This window comes from Hirundo rustica, chromosome 1, assembly GCF_015227805.2.
Source record: "Hirundo rustica isolate bHirRus1 chromosome 1, bHirRus1.pri.v3, whole genome shotgun sequence".
Taxonomy (NCBI): domain Eukaryota; kingdom Metazoa; phylum Chordata; class Aves; order Passeriformes; family Hirundinidae; genus Hirundo; species Hirundo rustica.
The window spans coordinates 152,145,660-152,163,324 of NC_053450.1; the positions used below are offsets into that span (position 1 = coordinate 152,145,660).

Here is a 17,665-nt window from a genome sequence, read left to right on the forward strand (position 1 = left end):
GACATAGAAAAAAAAAAATAAAAATCTTCATTTCAGTTTGAGGCACAGGAATATTTGTTCTAATATTTCCATATAAGGTTTTCTTTCAGTCAACCAAGAGAGGCTGCTGCCAAATTCTAACCACAACGTGAATTACGAGTTTGCATTTTAAATTCTGGCAACTACCAAGCGAAGAATTAAAAAGTGGAGTTGACGCTTGCAGTAAAAAACTGAACGCAAGCAACTAGAAGACTGTAAGTGGTTAATTTAGTTTGGTAGTAGTAAGGTAACATTATTATTTCTTACAAATTCTCCAATCAATGTATGAATCCAGCAGATGCTTTATCAGCATTACATGTACTAATCAGAAATGCATTCAGCACCCTAAGCCAACTTAGACTCTTGGTATTTCTGAACTCTCCTAATTTCAGCCCTACTTAAACAACAGGAAAAATACCAGTACTGTCACCACTTGCTGAACTCTGGAGGGTTACAGAATTTACTTCTAGAAGATGACTGACCCAACACCTAAACGGTATTTGCTCTCCTGCTCTGACAACTCCATACCTACAAACAATTACAGTGACCAGGACAGAAGCCTGACCTGGAGAACAACATCCTCCAGCAAGAGAGAAGAGCCACCACTGGTGCCCAAAACCTCCTGGTTTAAGGTACATCAACCCAGCATAATGCTGATTCTCCATTCTCCCACACTAACTGTGGCACCACTTAAGCTGCAAAAACAAAACCCTATTTTCAAAGCAACAAATTTTGGACAAAGCACAGGTCTTTGATGGAATACTTAAAACCATGAAGTCAATATCTATTCCAGGCCTTGTTGCAGTCAGCGTGATTTTCTCAAATAAAGAAAACAAAATTAAAAAAGCAGTATCTGTTGTTACTCCCCTGAGAGCTAAATTAGGATGAATAATCACAGGAGAGGCAATGAGGACTCCCAGGCAGAGGATGTAAGAGGAGTTCAAGTGTTAAGAGGCTTAACAGTTCCTGCAGCATTCACTGACAGATTCAAGCTGCAAGAGATCTCTTCTGAATTTACTTACCTTAAATGAACTGTGCACTAAAGTTTCATCTAAATCAATGACCACACACTTCTTCCCATAGTCTGATGCTGTCAGTTCTGGCAGGAGGTATTTAGCTGGTGGCTATAAATAAAAAGAAGAGGAAGACAACAAAAAAGAGTAAAACCTCTACAGAAGGGGGACCCTTCTTGTCAACATTACCATTCTAGCAATTACTGGGAGCTGGAATACATGACTTGAAACCAAATGCTTTTCTGGGCTCATCCCAAGTTCATGTATGGATATTAACAGCTCATGCAATTGCAATACCCATTTTTCTTTTTTAAATTCCTTTTTAAATGAGAGACTTGTTTAGAATGACCTCCAAAGCACTGGAAATGAAAATGGTGAAAAACACCACCATTATCTGAAAAAATGCATAAACCCAGGATATTTGATAGAACATCTTTTTCCAATGCCTGGCTTTGGTTGCTGTTGTTATCCTATTTCCAGTCAATGCCATTTGCAGCCATACCAGGCTGGATGGACATTTACACCGATCATTATTCTTGTCTGCCATGGAAAATGCTGAAATCGAGGAATCCATCCTGATGGAAGACAGCATTACTAATTTTATCCTCCAGGACATGTGTTCACTCTTGTTTATACCACTTTATGAGGGTGGTGATCAACTTCCATGTGAATTATGCTCGCAGGCAAAGCACTAAAACTGCAGTGAAGAACCTAAACCGGGCTCTTCTACAGCACACTGCCCTTACTAAAAACGGCACCAATCCCATGAACTGACAATTCTTCTGAAAGCAATGCACACAGTCTCATGTTCTTTGGATCATTTCCCACTTCAACACCCCAGTTTGCAATAAAAATACGTTGCTCCAGACTTTGGTACCGGATGCTTTCTGAAATCACAGAACCGGGAGAGAACGCTTCCATTCGGAGCTGAAACACTGCTGCCACTCAGGGTTTTTTCGATGAAGGGGAAGGATTAGCTTTAGAGAAAAGAATCAGGAGGGAGAAGCTTAAGGCTGACAGGAAATTAAATTATTCAGATTTGGATACACAACTCTAACTCCATTCTTTCCCTATCTTTCTATCTGTTCACTGTCGCTCTGGTGAGGATCCATCGTTTCTCATGGGTTTGCTCTTTTCTGTGGCCCTTTGCAGAGGTGCTGGCAGAGGTCTGAGGTCACCCCAGAGCAAGCAGGGGTGACACAGGTGAGGCAGGCACCTCTGGACACCCTCCAGCAGCCAGGACAGATTATCAGGCACTCAATTCAAGTGTCACCTTGATAGATACTGGCCAAGGATGCCTAATGAACTCTTTAAATGAAGTACCTACAAATCAGATTCTGGATTGAAATGAAGTGCTTTTCGCTAAAGCAGAAGCTCTTGGGGGATTTTTAGGAGCGTTCGGCTGAAGTTGATTGAGTTGCTTGCAATTAACATCGACAACAGATCCCTCAGCCACCCAAACTGGAAGCTGCCCTGCTTACAAACCACTTGTCTCTGAATCTCCTCTCTGAAACCACCTCCAAATTAAACCAAGCTTCACCCATCACTGCCAAACCAGGCTGAAATTCAAACAACACCCTGGCTAGGATATGGACAGTCCCACAGCTGCTCCAGTTCCACCTCTGCTTGGTGGCAGGCAGGACCAGACCTAAAGACTTTTGGTTTCTCCCTCCTATTCAAAGCCTAAAAGGTATTTAGCACCCCACCTCGGTTTTTCATGTTAAGAAGGATCCAAACTTGCAACCTAAATAAGCTAAAAGCTTGCTGAAAGAAAAATCCAACCCATTTAAAAGTAATAATCTTCAGAACCCATGTTCCAACACTTCTCGTCTTTGAAGATGAAAAAAAACGTAGGAACATCCCAGGAAAGCTTAAACATTTTTTTCTTTAAAAAAGTAACAGTTCAGTTTATTATTGTCATCTAAACTTTTATCTCCTTTGAATTTTTGACTACATTAATCTGCACAAGCAGTTCAAAGCCAGAAATTCCTTCTATGTGACTTCCTTATCAAACTGAAAATATCTGTATCTATGGAAAACATATGGAAATAGATATTCTTCCATATAAAAATGCATATATGAAAAATACGAGCGCTGTCTTACCACAGATACCTTTATTTTTTTAAGCTGGAAACTGTTGCATCTGTCATCAAGAAAAGGATGGACACACACTAAGGACTAGAAAATGCAAGAACTTTCATCTCTGAGAGCCCAAATTCCCTGAATGCACGGCGAGGAGACCTGTGACTGGTTTTTTTTACCTAGCTGCACCTCTGCTTTCTCAAAAGCAGTGGCTGGGAGAAGCACAATTTACCTGTGGTACCCACACAGAGATTCTGGTTACTACCAGAGCTCCTCTCCCTTTTCAGCATTGCTTTAGAAGTTCATGTGCAATTACTGACCTAACCTGATCTAACAAGGGCACAACCAACTCTCCCACAAGCTTTGGCATCTTGAGTTCGACCCGATCTTGTTTCCTTAAGTTCACACCTTTGAAGATCAGAAGAAATAAATTTTCCGTTTCACAAAGGGCAATTCTCTTGCCCTCAGCTGTGAAAACATTCACCCTCTGATAACAGGGATAAGGAAATTATTCTGAAGCTGAAGTCACTGCAAGTTGTGAGGCTGCTAAATAGCTGGTGTAGGACTTGGGAGCAAGGGAGGCATTTCTGAGGCTTTTAGGAACTTGAAAGGATTTGTATGCAAAGTATCAGCCCATTTGTTTTGCTGCTCAAGCTTTCTGATCTAAAGCAATTTCCACCTGTCAAGGGCAGCAAACAAGCAGCATTCAACACTGTGTTTTCATTTTCTCACTGATGGAGACATACCCAAGCAGAGTTCTAAAAACCAGATTTCCAGCACAGTTAGCAGTGAATAGCTATGGAAGTCTGATAATGCCTTTTGTTTTTTTCCACACACATCAGTTTAAAGACATCCGAGATGATTAAGAATATTTAGCTGTGGCTAACAGCAACTCATTATTTACTATGCAACGCCCCCCGAAAGGCTGCAGACTTCCACAGAACTCAGCAGGGAAAGGACCGGTGCCATCTCACTGGTTTGCTCTTCAATTCCAACAAGACACAAACTGCACACAAGTTAAACTAGTCACTCTTTGGGATTTATGCACTCCAGCCAGGTCTCGTGGCTGACCAGCTCAACAGACCTTGTAGTGAAACGACTGCTGCACTGCTTCAGTCCCGTGGAAATAGTATATTCCCTAAGGAAAAAAACAAATAAAAAGGGGATGGTGGCGGCAAGAGAACAGGACTTTTGGTCGAAGCATAAACAGCTGGTCAACACAAATCTTGCAGAAATTCACTGTATAGAACAATCATCAGCTTTCCTCCCTATAGGCCTGTATTTCCCACTGAGACGGGTCTCAGAATTAATAAGCTCTGTTTTTTTTTCCCCTCTCTCTCTCTCTTTCTGTACTGGCAGTGTTGTTAAGCCCGAGTGCAGCACATTAATTTACTGTTTGTGTCCTCCTCAGCTCCCACTTTGGGCTGCACTCTGCAGGGCTAACAGCTTCTCCCAGCAGAAATACTCTTACAGAAGATAAATTATTCCTGCTCAAAGCACGGCTGCCAGGAGATGCCAGCTCCTCTTGTGGAACAGGCAGTTCCCAAAAGTTCTTCTACAAAAATTCCAAGAAGGATTTAGCTAATGTAGGTGAGGACAAGTGGGGGAAAAAACCCCCAAAATCCCTGTGCTGAGATTTAACTTCTGCAGGGATTCTGAGGGGTAATTTTGACACCACTGGTTAACAGCGGAATTTTAAGCTGAACAAAAGAAGTGGACACTCCAACTCATTTAAGGGTTGTTTGACAACATCTCATTTAAGATGCTGCACGAGCATGGCTTTGTATTTCCATCCACCTCTTCATTCAAAAGAACAGAAAATAGTGAAGCTGCTATGGGTCTACTTTGATTTGGGGGTTGGAAGGAGAATCTTTTAAAGTTCCTTCCAACCCAAACCATTGTATGATTTTATGATTTCTCTGCCATACTCCTTTCCAAAGAAAGCTGAATAAAATCCATGAAAACACAGGCTTCCTGAGCTACATTTAATAGGTTTTTAATCAGGTCTATCAAAATGAGTCAGATGGGAATGTCTTGAACTTCCCTTTTTTTTTAAATTTTGTGTTTATCTCAGCCATAAAAATACTTAATTTTGTAGTATTAGGAAAATAATTAATTATGCTGCTGTTTAATCTATGCCGTATCTCAAAAGGGTTTCAAAATATGAGCTACAAACATGGTAAAGCTCATGTTTTAAAAAACCCCAAAGTAATGCTGCTTCTATTTTCTGAAGAACCTAACTTGAAGCTGGAATATTTCTTGTTTAGCAGTAATCTTTATCAATAACCAAGCGAAAATTCATATTAAGCTTTTAAATTCAGTGCAATTAATACAGGACAAATCTGATTGAGCAGAAGATCCATTTCACTGAACTGCACACATAAATGCAAATAAAAGCAATGCACAACGCACATAAAGCAATGGAAGCTTTCAAACAGGTGACCTCAGCACACTGCCAGGTTCAATACAAGATAAAAAGCACAATTAAGCTCCAGAAATCCTCATATTTTGACTGGAGGCTTCAATTTGAAAGTGGGGAGTGGGCAGAGCTCTTTTTAGAGTCACTCAGGAAATCTCTAAACACTTGAACTGATGACACTTGCAACGAGCCCTGTAAAAAGTGAATTTCCACTTCATTGTGTGCAAGCTCTGTGTCTGCTTAGAAGATTTTTTTCCCCCGGTTTGTACAAGACATTGGCGTTCACACAGCCCAGTTCTCATCCCTAGGCAGCAGAGAATCTGGAATTTCTGCCTTAATGGATCTGAAACACAGAATTAAGAGTTGTCTTGGAGAAAACTTTTGGGCACCAGCGCTCAGGACCAACCCCCCTCTCCTGTCTGGCAGAGCAACCCTTTAACTTTAGGTGTTTTATTTTCCTTCCTCGCAGGTCCCTCGTGCCTTTATTTAGACGATGACACAGTGCTGCTGGCTGGTCCCTGAGAGCCAGCAGCACTTTGATACTGGGGAATAAATGTCACAGCAGAGCCCAAGAGCCACAGCTGCCTGACAACACTCCCGTGTCCTGCTGCAAGAAGAAGCATCAGATGGCACTGGAGAAGGGGAAGGAGCGTTTGAAGTCACCTGCTCCCTCAGAGCTCTACGTCATGACTGCAGGGATAAGTGAATTTTACTGCCTTGTTAGTGCTGGGAATGTGTGTCTGCAAAATTACAGCTGAGCTTAAGGGGAAAAAAAAGGAGAAAATATATATATATATATATATCTCCCTTCTTGAGCCATTCCTTTTCCTACCATTGCCCAAATCTAACAGAGCACTGCTTTAACATTGCAAAGATAGTGTTCTAACAGAGCACCTGATTTAATTTCTGTGCCTGTCCAAGCTCTACTCATTTATCCATCCAAAATTCTGCTCTGTTTGAATTCTTGTTCTTTTAGTACCTACAGTCACTCTTGGGGAAGGTTTTTATTCCAGGTCAGAGCACAGCCAGAACACGTTTCACGTTCAAATTATTCCTAGTGGAGCAACTACAGTCACCTAACAGAATTTGGCGGGTATGTAAAAAAGAAAAGTAGGTTGGAAATCAGTTCTTTTCTGATTTACATCTGAGGTTCTCTACTCCTAGACTTGCAGGAATACAAATCACATGCATGTCCATGCCTACCTGCATACACACCATGCATGAGCCATATCAGAAACAAGGGGTGAGCAATAAAGAGGAGTTTCCAACAGTTCTCAAATCCAAGAGGAACTGCTGGGAGAGGGAAGATGTGCACAGCCACAGGGATCTCCTGGCACTGCAGCACAGACGGGGGGAGCTTCTTACAGGAGCTTTTGGAATGCTGGGCTACGTGAGAAGGAAGGCAAAGAAGAAAAAGAATGGCATCTTGGGGAATATCCAGGGCTTTAAAGGCTACCAAACATCTCAAACAAGAGGGCTGGGTCATTATCTCCACACATCAGCGCTGCTGTTTTCTGGGAAACTCTGCACTGATGAAGTACTGTAAACAGCAAAGGAGCTCAAAAAAAAAAAAAAAAAGTATTTGCAGCTTTACAAAGCCTAAGACTTCAATCTTGTAAAAAAAAAAAAAAAAAAAAAAAAAAGAGCAGCTTTTTGACCAAAAAAGGTTAAAGCTAATTAAATGAAAAGCTTCGGTTTGAAGGACTTGGATTTTTTTCTTCCTTTTATTTAGCTTTGAAAAATAATTCAGATGCCAAACAGCATTCCAAGTTTAATCCAGGGAAGATAAACAGAAATATTAAAGCCCATAAAGCAGCAGCTGATACCAAGAGCATCATCTCAAACAAGTGCAGTGATGAGCAATAGTCAGCGTGCTCTGTTTTCTTAACGTGACTTATTTCAAATAAATTACAGTTTCCAGCTCTTCTTTTCAGCTGGAATATAGGGGAAAATGAGAGGAAAAGGTTTTTGTATTTGTGTCTCACAGAGTGATGATGAGTCACCTTTTGCCTCTATTAAAATAAATAACTTTCAGACTACTTCACGTTTTCTCAAAATGCGAAAAATTCAGCTGAAACCCAGATAAAACCCAAACTCTTCTTTCAGTCCCTGCAGAAGACATGCAGTTCAATTCACCTCTGGGGATACAACATTACAGACAGAACATAAAACCCTTTTGTTAACATGCAACACAAACCAGACCTGTTAGACTGCAACATAAAATGAATCAAAGCAAAAGTCATGAAAATTATTAAAAGAAAAAGGGATAAAAATACATACACTTGGTATAGGCATGACCTGCATCTGGTCACCCTGGGGAAAAAGAAAAAAAAAAAATCACTGTAAGGGTAATGGCTTTTAAAGGGTAGAACAAAGGTCTGGAGCAGTAAATGTAGCACTCAAACATTTTTAAACCAAAAGTTCAAAGTATTCAGGAAACCAAGGTTAAAAAAAAAAAAAAAAAAAATAAAACAGGATTTTGCATTTTAGTTGCTGAAATGATCTGTTAGTATACTGGCATTTATGGTTTTTAGGAGACTGGATTGATAAAACCCATGCTATGATTAATAAGAGATGGCAATAAGAAAGTACCTGTATTTACTGGAACTTTTTCAGCTTTAAGATCTACAAATGGGTGTATCTGTCAATTTTCACTGCAGCAGCAAGAGGCTGAGCCAGAGCCTGGCAACGGGGCAGAACCCCACTCCTTCAACTCAACTTCATTTGAGACAACTTCATTTGACTTGAAAAAACCAGCATTTTCACTTAGGCAACAGCAAAATGTCTGAGAAGGACCTGCTGATGTTAAACCAATCCAAGGAATCTCACTTTCTTCATCCAGCAGTACCAGTGCTGCTCCCTTGGTCTCACTTTTGCACTCCACTTGGGAGAAAGCAGGAAATTCTGATCTTTCCTGATCTTTGCTTCTCATCCTCAGACATCCAGAAACAAGGAGAGCTCCGAAGTGGACAAAGCCTGGCTCAAATGTTTAACTCTCACTCAAATTCTCACTCAAATGCATAAAAGACTTTTGAAGCTGGAACTCTGTTTTCTCATCTCTCTAATCCTTCAAAACCAATTTTGTTTTCTGAGGGGAACAGCACATTTAAAAAAAAAAAAAAAAAAAAAAAAAAAAAAAAAAAAAAAAGGAAGCTGATCCTTCTAGCATAGATGTTGCTTGGGTAGATGATTTTATTCTTTAATATTTGGACAACACAGGCTCTGATCTCCAGCAGAGGAGCTGTTGAAAGGGCTGTTTTCAACACTAGAACAGTCTCTTCCAGCTGAAGAAGCCTCCTGCTTATTTGTTTTCAAGTCTACCAGTGTTGACACATCGCTGACAAACAGAAATAATTCCGTTATTATCTTTAAAGTGCTCTTTTTTAGTGCTGCTCAGCAGAAATTTTTACTGAAGTTTGCCCAAAATCCTGAGAAGCTGAAGGAGCAACTAGAGAGCAGCAACTACCATGAACTATCAAAAACTTGGCAGAAGTAAAAAGCACCTGATTTCTAGAAAAACACACACACAAATGTTGGTAAGAATCCAAGTTCTCCTCATGGTAATAGCAATAAGAATAGAAAAAAACAGAATTCAGTACATTCATGTCCTGTTAGTGGAACTGACTTCATGGGAACCCAAAACCAGTTGCTAAAGGACATGCATTACTGTTTATCTAATTTTTCTCACAGAATTTTCTTAAATTAAATTAAAAAAAAAAAAAAAAAAAAAAGGAGAAACAAGCAAATTCCTTAAGAGATGAACCCTGCAAATACCTATGCAAAAATCGAAACAGCAGTAGGAGCGATGAGAACAGGAAAAACAAGCAGAAAGAACTGCAAGAGTCTACTTGGAAAGCAAAAACTGTTCATGATCAAGCAAATGCTTCTTAAAAAACAAGCCTGCTCTGGGAAACTTCTCACAAGTGTCCTGCCTCATTTCCTACTGCCTTGGAACAGGAAGGGAAATGGGTCATAACAGCACGGTTTGAAAGAGATGACGGATGACCGCGTTTGTTGAAGGTTTTCCACGAGCTCCTGATGTTGCTAACAGAACAAAGCTGTTCCTAGAATGCCAAAATTTCCCTATTGTATCCCTAAGACAACCCAGGAACTGGTTTGTCCCCAGCCTTTGAAACCTGTTTTTTTTTTTTTCTGTCATAGGTTTTATTTTTTCCACGCTATATACAGATGGAACGATGAATCCCGTCTTTTTTCCTTTAGCTGCGTAATTTTTAGTTCGAAACAACAATTTCCAGCGCTGTGTTCCTCACTGACACTGCCCATGGTCATGTGTGGCCTCGATGAGCACCAAGTGCTTTCTTCCAGAACAGTCTGTATTCAAAGATAAGGAGCTGTTTCACTTCAGTGAAGAAACTGACCAAAAGAACAAATTTATCCTATTCATTTCTTCAGCAAAAAGCTTGCTCCAGACCATGACAGGTTCTTTAAAAACAGTAGCGCAGTTATTATTTGACACTTGAGCAATCTGATGAACTCTCAAGCTGTCTCTTAATAAAAAAAGGCTTTTTGGGAGGCAAAGAAGGTCAGAATGAGTGGGCAAAGAGAGGAACCAAAGACAGGTATGGAGAGCAGATCTTGTTTTGTAAACACACCTTCCACACCGCATCTTGGCCGACAGAACCAAACACGTGGGATTCTCCTGCTCCCATCAGCGAAGGTTAAGCAGGAAAAAAAGGTTTTACATCGATCTCAACTACTTTCCTCCACACTGGAGAGTGATTTCCATGCCTGCTCAGAAAGCCTGTCACTAATGATGTCCTCATCACAGAGCCCACACTCCTGCTGCTCCTCGAGGTCTCCAGCATGACGCAGATGCTGCTTTGACCTCCAGAACGTGCTCCTCACAAGCTGTTTTCCTCGTTTTGCTGGGCCATTTTCACGTGGGACAGAGAGAAGATCCTTTTCTCTGTACTGTGTTATAAATAGAGTTCCCTGAAGCAGAGAAGTGTGTTGGAGAGACGACCACAGGGCATCTACACAGCTTCCCAGCACCACCTGGGAGATGATGGCATCATGCAGTGGGGAGAAGGAAAGGAACCCCCACTTTAGGAGTGAGGTGGAAATTCAGTGACAGGAAAAGCAGAGGGAGCAGCTGCTGCCCCCAGAAAAATCCCCCTCCTAATTCTGTCTTCTCCCCTGTTGAGTGTGGATCAAGAGCTTCTCGTCTAACCCAGCAAGTATAAAAATCCCTTTCCTCATTCATGCTTCATCTCATTAACTGGAGCCATCTGCCCCATCTGGATCTCGCTGTGGAACAAAAGCAAGGATGACTCTGGTGGAAGTGGGTTGGGAGTGAAATGGCAGAGCCCCCACAGATTGTCAGGGCTCCCTCACCCACCATGACGGAAAGCAAAGGGGAAAAAAGAGTTTGTATCTTGCTTTTCTCACCTTCCTCTATCTGGACTCCCCCTTCTAATCTGAGTGAATGAAATCTATATCCACAACCACCTCAACAGTCAGGTAACAAACCTACCCAGAAGAAAAAGCTTAAATCCAGAAAATACAAAAAACTGAGTCAAGTTCCTAACTGAAGAACAGAAATGAGATCTGAATTTATCCCAAAGAAAACAATACTCTCTCCCAACACTCTAAAGAAAAAAAGAAGTGTCTGGAAGGTTTTGGGGAGCTGTCTGTTGCTGAGGAGGCAGGAAAAAATTACAAAGGAGCTCATGAGGCTGAATATTTTGTGCTCCCAGTGACACATCTGGCTCAGCACTGAGCTGCAGGCAGGCTGATACACCCATTGTCACAGATATCACATCTTACAATGCATCTTCTGCTGTGCCGAATAGCTGCTGCATTTGAAGGGAAACAAGTATGCCACAGTTTCAGTAAATACAAGTTATCATTGAAAAAAATGTTGTATTGAAACTTTAGAGACAGAATGGACCATTGATTACCAGTATTAGAGTCACACTTGGACAAGGAGCTGCTCTGTGAGTAGAAGGTTTAAAAGTGAACTCAATACTTTAAAGAAGTTTTTGGGCTTTTTTTTTTTTTCTCCATTTCCAGAATAGAATTCAGCACTGAAAATAACTGTTTAATCAAAACCACACTCAGTTTGGTGTTTCTTCCAATCCCATGAAGAAGTGACAGAGCACTTGATGTGTCAAGCACCATCAAGTCACATCACGAAGCACTGATTAATCTGAAGCACTGATTTCACTTTTTTCTATTAGAGCCAAATAATAATAACAATAAGAATTTCTCACACATCATAATTACTCTGGACAAAATTTCAGCGCTGTGTTTTCAACTGCTTCACAAGATACCCTCCCCCGCTTTCCCTCCTTTTGAACAGGTCAGCATTTACAAAAATCAAGATTCCTAATTAGAAGGAAGTTGGCTTATCACATCCAGCTTCAGAATGTGCCAGCAGCAACACAGAACACTGAATTCCAGTGAAACCAGCAGAAGCTTCCCCCATTCCTTTCCTCCCTCTGAAGCCTTCATCAGCAGTTTTCATGTACCAACTCCACTGAACAGCAAAGACATAAGGGAATTATATCCAAGCCATTTTATACTCATTTCTAGTGGTAACTGCTTGACATTATTGGGCAATTTTCCTTGTCCATTTTTTAAGGAAAGGGTCACAACACACGAACTCACCGGGCCTGGCCAGAAGTGAACAGTGATGTGATAAATAATTAATACAATATAAAAGAGAGCAGATTTAATTAAGTGACCATCTGAGCAGCAGCTTAACAGAATTTAAACAATTCCTACCTGGCAGTGAAACTAATGACAAAAAGAGCTTTAATGAAACAGCAGAGGAATTTAAGCAGTGGGTTGTCAGGTTTCATTTTCTTTCCTGAGAGGCAATTTTGTCATTCATTGGACATTTCATCTCACCAATTTAGAATCCAAGGCCCACTGTTGCTGCCCCCATCTTACTTATTTCTGAATCTGGACACAATGCTCAGTGTAAATCCACTAAATTCAAGCAGCCTGCACAACTCTGAAACAGCTCTCCTGGTAAAAATCACCAGTCTGACAGTGTAACAATATTCAAACATACTCAGGTCTTCAATGCTCTTCTTATTTCCTTAGAAGATTTTCCTATTTACAATGTGCTAGCACTCAAATAAAAACAGCATAAACACACATGGAGCTTATTAATCTTTAACACTGCATTTAAAATAGCAATGTCACACACTTATTTGACCTCAAGAACCACCTAAAAGTTCAGCTATATTGATTTCTTCTAAAAAGATAGGAATGTCTGAGTGCCTTTCATTCAGTTGAAGAAAACACTCTTTAATTAAAGTATTTTCAATATATTAATTGATTTTTTTTTAATCATGTGAGTTTTGATCTGCTAAATTTTAGGAATGCTGTGATTTTGTGTCCTGGTCTTGTGTACAAGTATTGCACAACTCCAGAACTGCTCACTGAAGCAGCACAGAGCCAGGATAAAAACTTGTGGGGACACACATGCAATCTCTCAAGGCATGAGATATATTTAGAAAATTAATTGTTTTGCAAAATGCAATCTGGACACTACTGACTGCAGAGCATTTTAACTCACGTTTTTCTGCAGAAAAAACAAACTTGGTTTTCTGTTTTAGTTTCTACTGAAATCCCATTTTCTCTCAGCTGTACTTTTGCCAGCAGCCTCACTTCTGCTTCCTTTCCATTCCCCAGCATAGTGGAAAGGAAATTTTAGTAGTTTCCCATCCCTTTTTTTTTCCTCAGATGAATGTGTGCATACATGCTACACACTCCTCAGCTTTCCCTTCAGCACATCCAGGCTAGATTTCCCTCCTTTCACTCAAAATGTACCTTGGCTAGCAGAAGAAGGCTAAAAATACATATACAATCCCTCGCCCTGGCAGGATTTTCAGTGCATTTTACCTCTGCAAGATCATTTTCTGCAGGAACTGTTACAGTTCAGAATTTACCTCCACACATACTCGACTTCTCCATCACTTTTATCTACTCTCCTTCCCTCTCTCCCACCAAACAGTTCCTTGCTTTTTTCTCCTGAGCTTTTCAGAATCCAAATGCAACCAGCAAAATTCAAACCAGAATAAAATGGACTGGGCAAGGGAAGTAAGGAATCAGCTGCATCAGACAGGAAAAATTGCGTGAAAAGCAGAAGGGTAAAAAAAAAAAACCATTGAGACATCTCCATTCCTGCCATTATTCTCCACTGTGGATTCTCCTGGATTTGATATCTCAGAGTCCTGGAAACTGGATGGAAAACCTGGCATTCCTATGTTTGCCATACTGGACTGAAATTCTTCAGCTCATAACACAAATGCTCCCAGTGTTATCAGATTTATAAAGAACATACAAATTTGTGTTGCACTGTTTGTATTCTATCCATATTTGCATCTCAAATCTCCATCCGTTCGACTCATTAAACAAAACTTAATAACCTGGAAAAATGGCCAAAAGCTATCCTTGCACTCAGCATGTATTGAATACAAGTGGACTGCTTAGGGAAAAAAAAAAAGGTCCAAATAATAATGGTTGTTTTGACTTGTTTTTCTTGCTGAAAACCCTTTAAAGTGATGTTCAGAAGGTTCCACTATGCTCCAGTGAGGCACATTTTAACCCTCCTGTAATCAGGAAAGGGAACCAAAGCTGGGGACAACTCAGCAGCTGAAATTTTATGAGAAGTATCCATTATTTTTAGTGTCTTAGTCAGGTTTTAAATGTTGGTTGCCTATAAAACAGAGTGCCAACACCCATAACAGAAATATTAGTTTTATATTACAGCTGAATAGACAGTATTAGCAACCCACCATCAAACCAGTCTTTTTTTTTTTTTTTTTTTTTTTTTTTCCTGTAACTCACAGCTGTTCCCCACAAGGGAAATTCATCAGGACAAACTTTTGGAAGCAGAATTAAGCCTTGCCGTACAAAACACCCACATGACAGCAAAGTAAGACAAAATCCTGACCTTCTGAAGTCCTCCATTCTCCTCCACCAACGGAGGCAGAGCACTGGTGCTGTTGGTAGATGGTGGCTCGACATTGTAGTCACGAAAGCAGCAGAATAAGGTGCTAAAGATACTTCGACTCCTCTGCTTCTTCAAGCTGATATTACATTGGGACACTGGGGGAAAAAAACAAAACCATACAGCAGAAAAGTCAATTCATGTGGTACAGACCTGGTTTTCCAGATTACAACAGCTGAATTGAAGATGTAGGGTTTTTATACCCAATAATCTTTATCAATTCTTGAGATTACAGAGATTTTCCAGCATATTGAGACCCCTTTTCTTCTTTTTTAACACATTTTTTTTTTCCTTGCCAGATTCATACAGTGCCATCCTGGAACTCTGCATGATCACACTGAGACAACACCAGGACTTTTCCCAGGAACATCCAAGGTGGATACTGTAATTACACAAAATAACTCGCTGCTAAAATCTACCTCTGAACCCAGGAAGCAAAGAGCTCTAAAAACCAGAGAGGCACTAAATGCCTACTGCAGTGTATCTACACAACTACACCCATCAAATGTGGGACATTCAGGAGTCCTGCAAGGGTCAAGAAAAGCTCTGAGATGTTTCTGAGTTTCCTCTGTTATTGTTTGACAGCACTGCTGGAGGACAGAAGACACAACACAGGCTGCAGAACAAGGGTGGTACTAAAGAAACAGGAGCCATGGCCTTGACTTTCAACTTGCTTATTGGCCTACCAGGAGAAAAATAACCCTGAAGTGGTAAAAAAAATACATATAGCTGAATGAAAGCAAGTGTAGCATTTTTAAAGAATGAAAACTGTAGTTAAAAGCAATAGTTTAGAGAGAAGAAATGCATGTAAGGCATCTAGGGATTCCCCAAAGGAAAAAAACCTCCTGAACACACATTAAAATAATAATAATTAAAAAAAAAAAAAAAAAAAAAAAAAGTTGGAGAAAAGTTTTGGAATGTTTCAAGTAATATTTGATTTGTTCACCAAATATTTTAATGATCTATTATCAAACTTGTAGATAATGTTTATTTAGAAGTATTTCTTCCCTACTTTGGGTAGGAAATCAAACCCTCCCCCATCCAAAGGTTGAGGATAAGTGAAATTCCTGGTAAGTCCCATCATTTCCACATTTGCCAAAATACTTTTCCACTTTAAGGCAGTGAGCACTGTCCAGGTTCAGTTATTAATTACTCTTAAGAGCAAAGTGTACCAATATCAAAAATTAAGTGGGTTTTATAGACTTTCACCCATTTTAAAAGTGTTCCCGTAACAGGATAAAGTCAGAACTGTGCAGAGATTTGTATGCTTAAGAAGTGTTTCATTACTTTAAAAGACACCTGTAAACTGAAACTGCTGCAGCACCACTTCTCAATCCTCCAGTCACACAGAAAACACACAAACAACTCTGGCCACCAGCGCTACAAGTTACAGTAAAAGACTGATTCTCAAAATGTCATCTTCTGTTTGCAACAGCACAGCTTTAGAAATCCCCAAAGGATACCTGGGCAGCTGGGAAGGACATTTTCCAAGCACTCAGAAAAAAAATGGCTTTGCAAGCACAAACAAGTTAGTTGCAATACAGTCCTGGCAAGGAGAACTCCTTTCCGACATTAAAAATTGAAATATGCTGAAATTAGAACGGGAAGAACAATGCTGTGCGTCCTGCTGCCAACAGCTACTGCCGCAGAAACCTTGCTAATAACTTCTGGTTTGTTTTCAGCCTCTGCTTAAAAATATGAGGGCAAAATGATCTCATTTGAATGCAGGTATCAATTACAGCAGGGTGCTTCAATTCCTAACTCACAACCTCAGCTGCACCAAAACCTTAATACTTGTGTCTTCTCTACTCACTATAGAAAGAGACAGGAAATCGTCTAAATAAACATTCAAAAACCTCTAGACAAAAAATACTGATTGGTGCAAACCTTCTAAGAACACTTGGATCCAATCATGCATTTGAAATTGGGCCACTCCCTTTCACTTACTGAAATATTTTGCTAGGAAAAATAATCCTTCATGTTGGTTTTTCAGTCTCGACAATCCTGCCACTCGTAACACAGTGCTGTTTCAAATAGGTCTTTCCACTAATTTAGATGCTATTTTAAAGGGATTTTCTTTAATAAGGTATTATAGAGGCTTTACAGTGACTAAATAAATGGTAATTTTGGATACATTAAGGAACAGAAGTTTTCAGGTGGATTTTTGTGCTGGGTTAAAATACAGGTACTGCACACACAGAAAATGTTTGCACCCATATCTCACATTTAGCAACTCTGATGGTGTTGTGCATCCTGGAAAATAGTTTCTCCTTCCTTAGTTACCCTGAGCCACCTGCAATCCACGTGCTGGTGGCTGGATTTGCTTTCCTTGAAGAAGTGACAGCACAAATAAAACAACTGTAAAGGTGAAAAGAAGCACTGACGTTGAATTACCAACACAAATTCAGCAAAATTTAGAGACAAAAAACTGCTGAGGACAAGACCTGGCATTCCTTAGAAGCTCACAGGTGAGACCAGGTACTAACAATAAGGGAAGGGTAAAGAGAGTTATCCAAACTGCAAGCCTGAGCAGCACCCAGCACATGGAAAAAAAAATAAAGTAAGATTTTTCTTTTCTCCCCCCCTCCATCTGTTACAAGTGACAACTTTAATTTCTGGAGCTGGTTTCCTACACCCTCCCCAGACACGCTGAACCATCGTTACCCCACCACGCTGAAGGCCAAGGTTTGACATCTCAAACCCTGCACATGGAACACGTCAACACCGTGTCCCAAAAAAGCCCAGGCAGAACAACATGCAAATATGTTATCTGTGAAAGCAGAGAAGACTGAGAGCAGCAGGTGTCTGCAGGAGGGTTGAAGAGAGGATCAGGGTGAGGCTGGAGAGATGCTTTCCCCTCCCACCACTCCAGGTTCACTCCAAGTGCAGCTTAAGGAGCTCTTCACCTGAACACACCAAATGTCTGTGTGGAATAATTCAAGCAAATTCCTATTTCATGGCTTTGCACCATCACTTTTTGACCCTGCACCAACTTTTAGAGGCCAAAGTATCATATGGAAGGAAGGTCCACAACAGTTCAGCTGCTTCACAACTCCAAGCATCCTCGTTTCTTACCTTTCTGCAGGCCCTAATTTGGAATTTTGGAAGGAGGAAGAAAAGGACTAGAAGAACACACAAGATCCAGGA

At 40.4% G+C, this 17,665-nt stretch overlaps 1 protein-coding gene across 1 annotated transcript in view; it reads right to left on the reverse strand.

The window, feature by feature from the left end:
* Window positions 1-974: 974 nt before the first annotated feature.
* The window catches only part of CTDSPL (CTD small phosphatase like), a 65,690-nt gene continuing 48,999 nt past the window's right edge, over window positions 975-17,665 (reverse strand). Inside the window, exons 2-5 of the mRNA XM_040063386.2 lie at window positions 14,462-14,616; window positions 7,813-7,845; window positions 4,198-4,251; window positions 975-1,142 (exon numbers count right to left, since the gene is read on the reverse strand). Coding sequence (XP_039919320.1) covers window positions 975-1,142; window positions 4,198-4,251; window positions 7,813-7,845; window positions 14,462-14,616 — 410 coding nt within the window. The remainder of the gene's footprint in view (window positions 1,143-4,197; window positions 4,252-7,812; window positions 7,846-14,461; window positions 14,617-17,665) is intronic.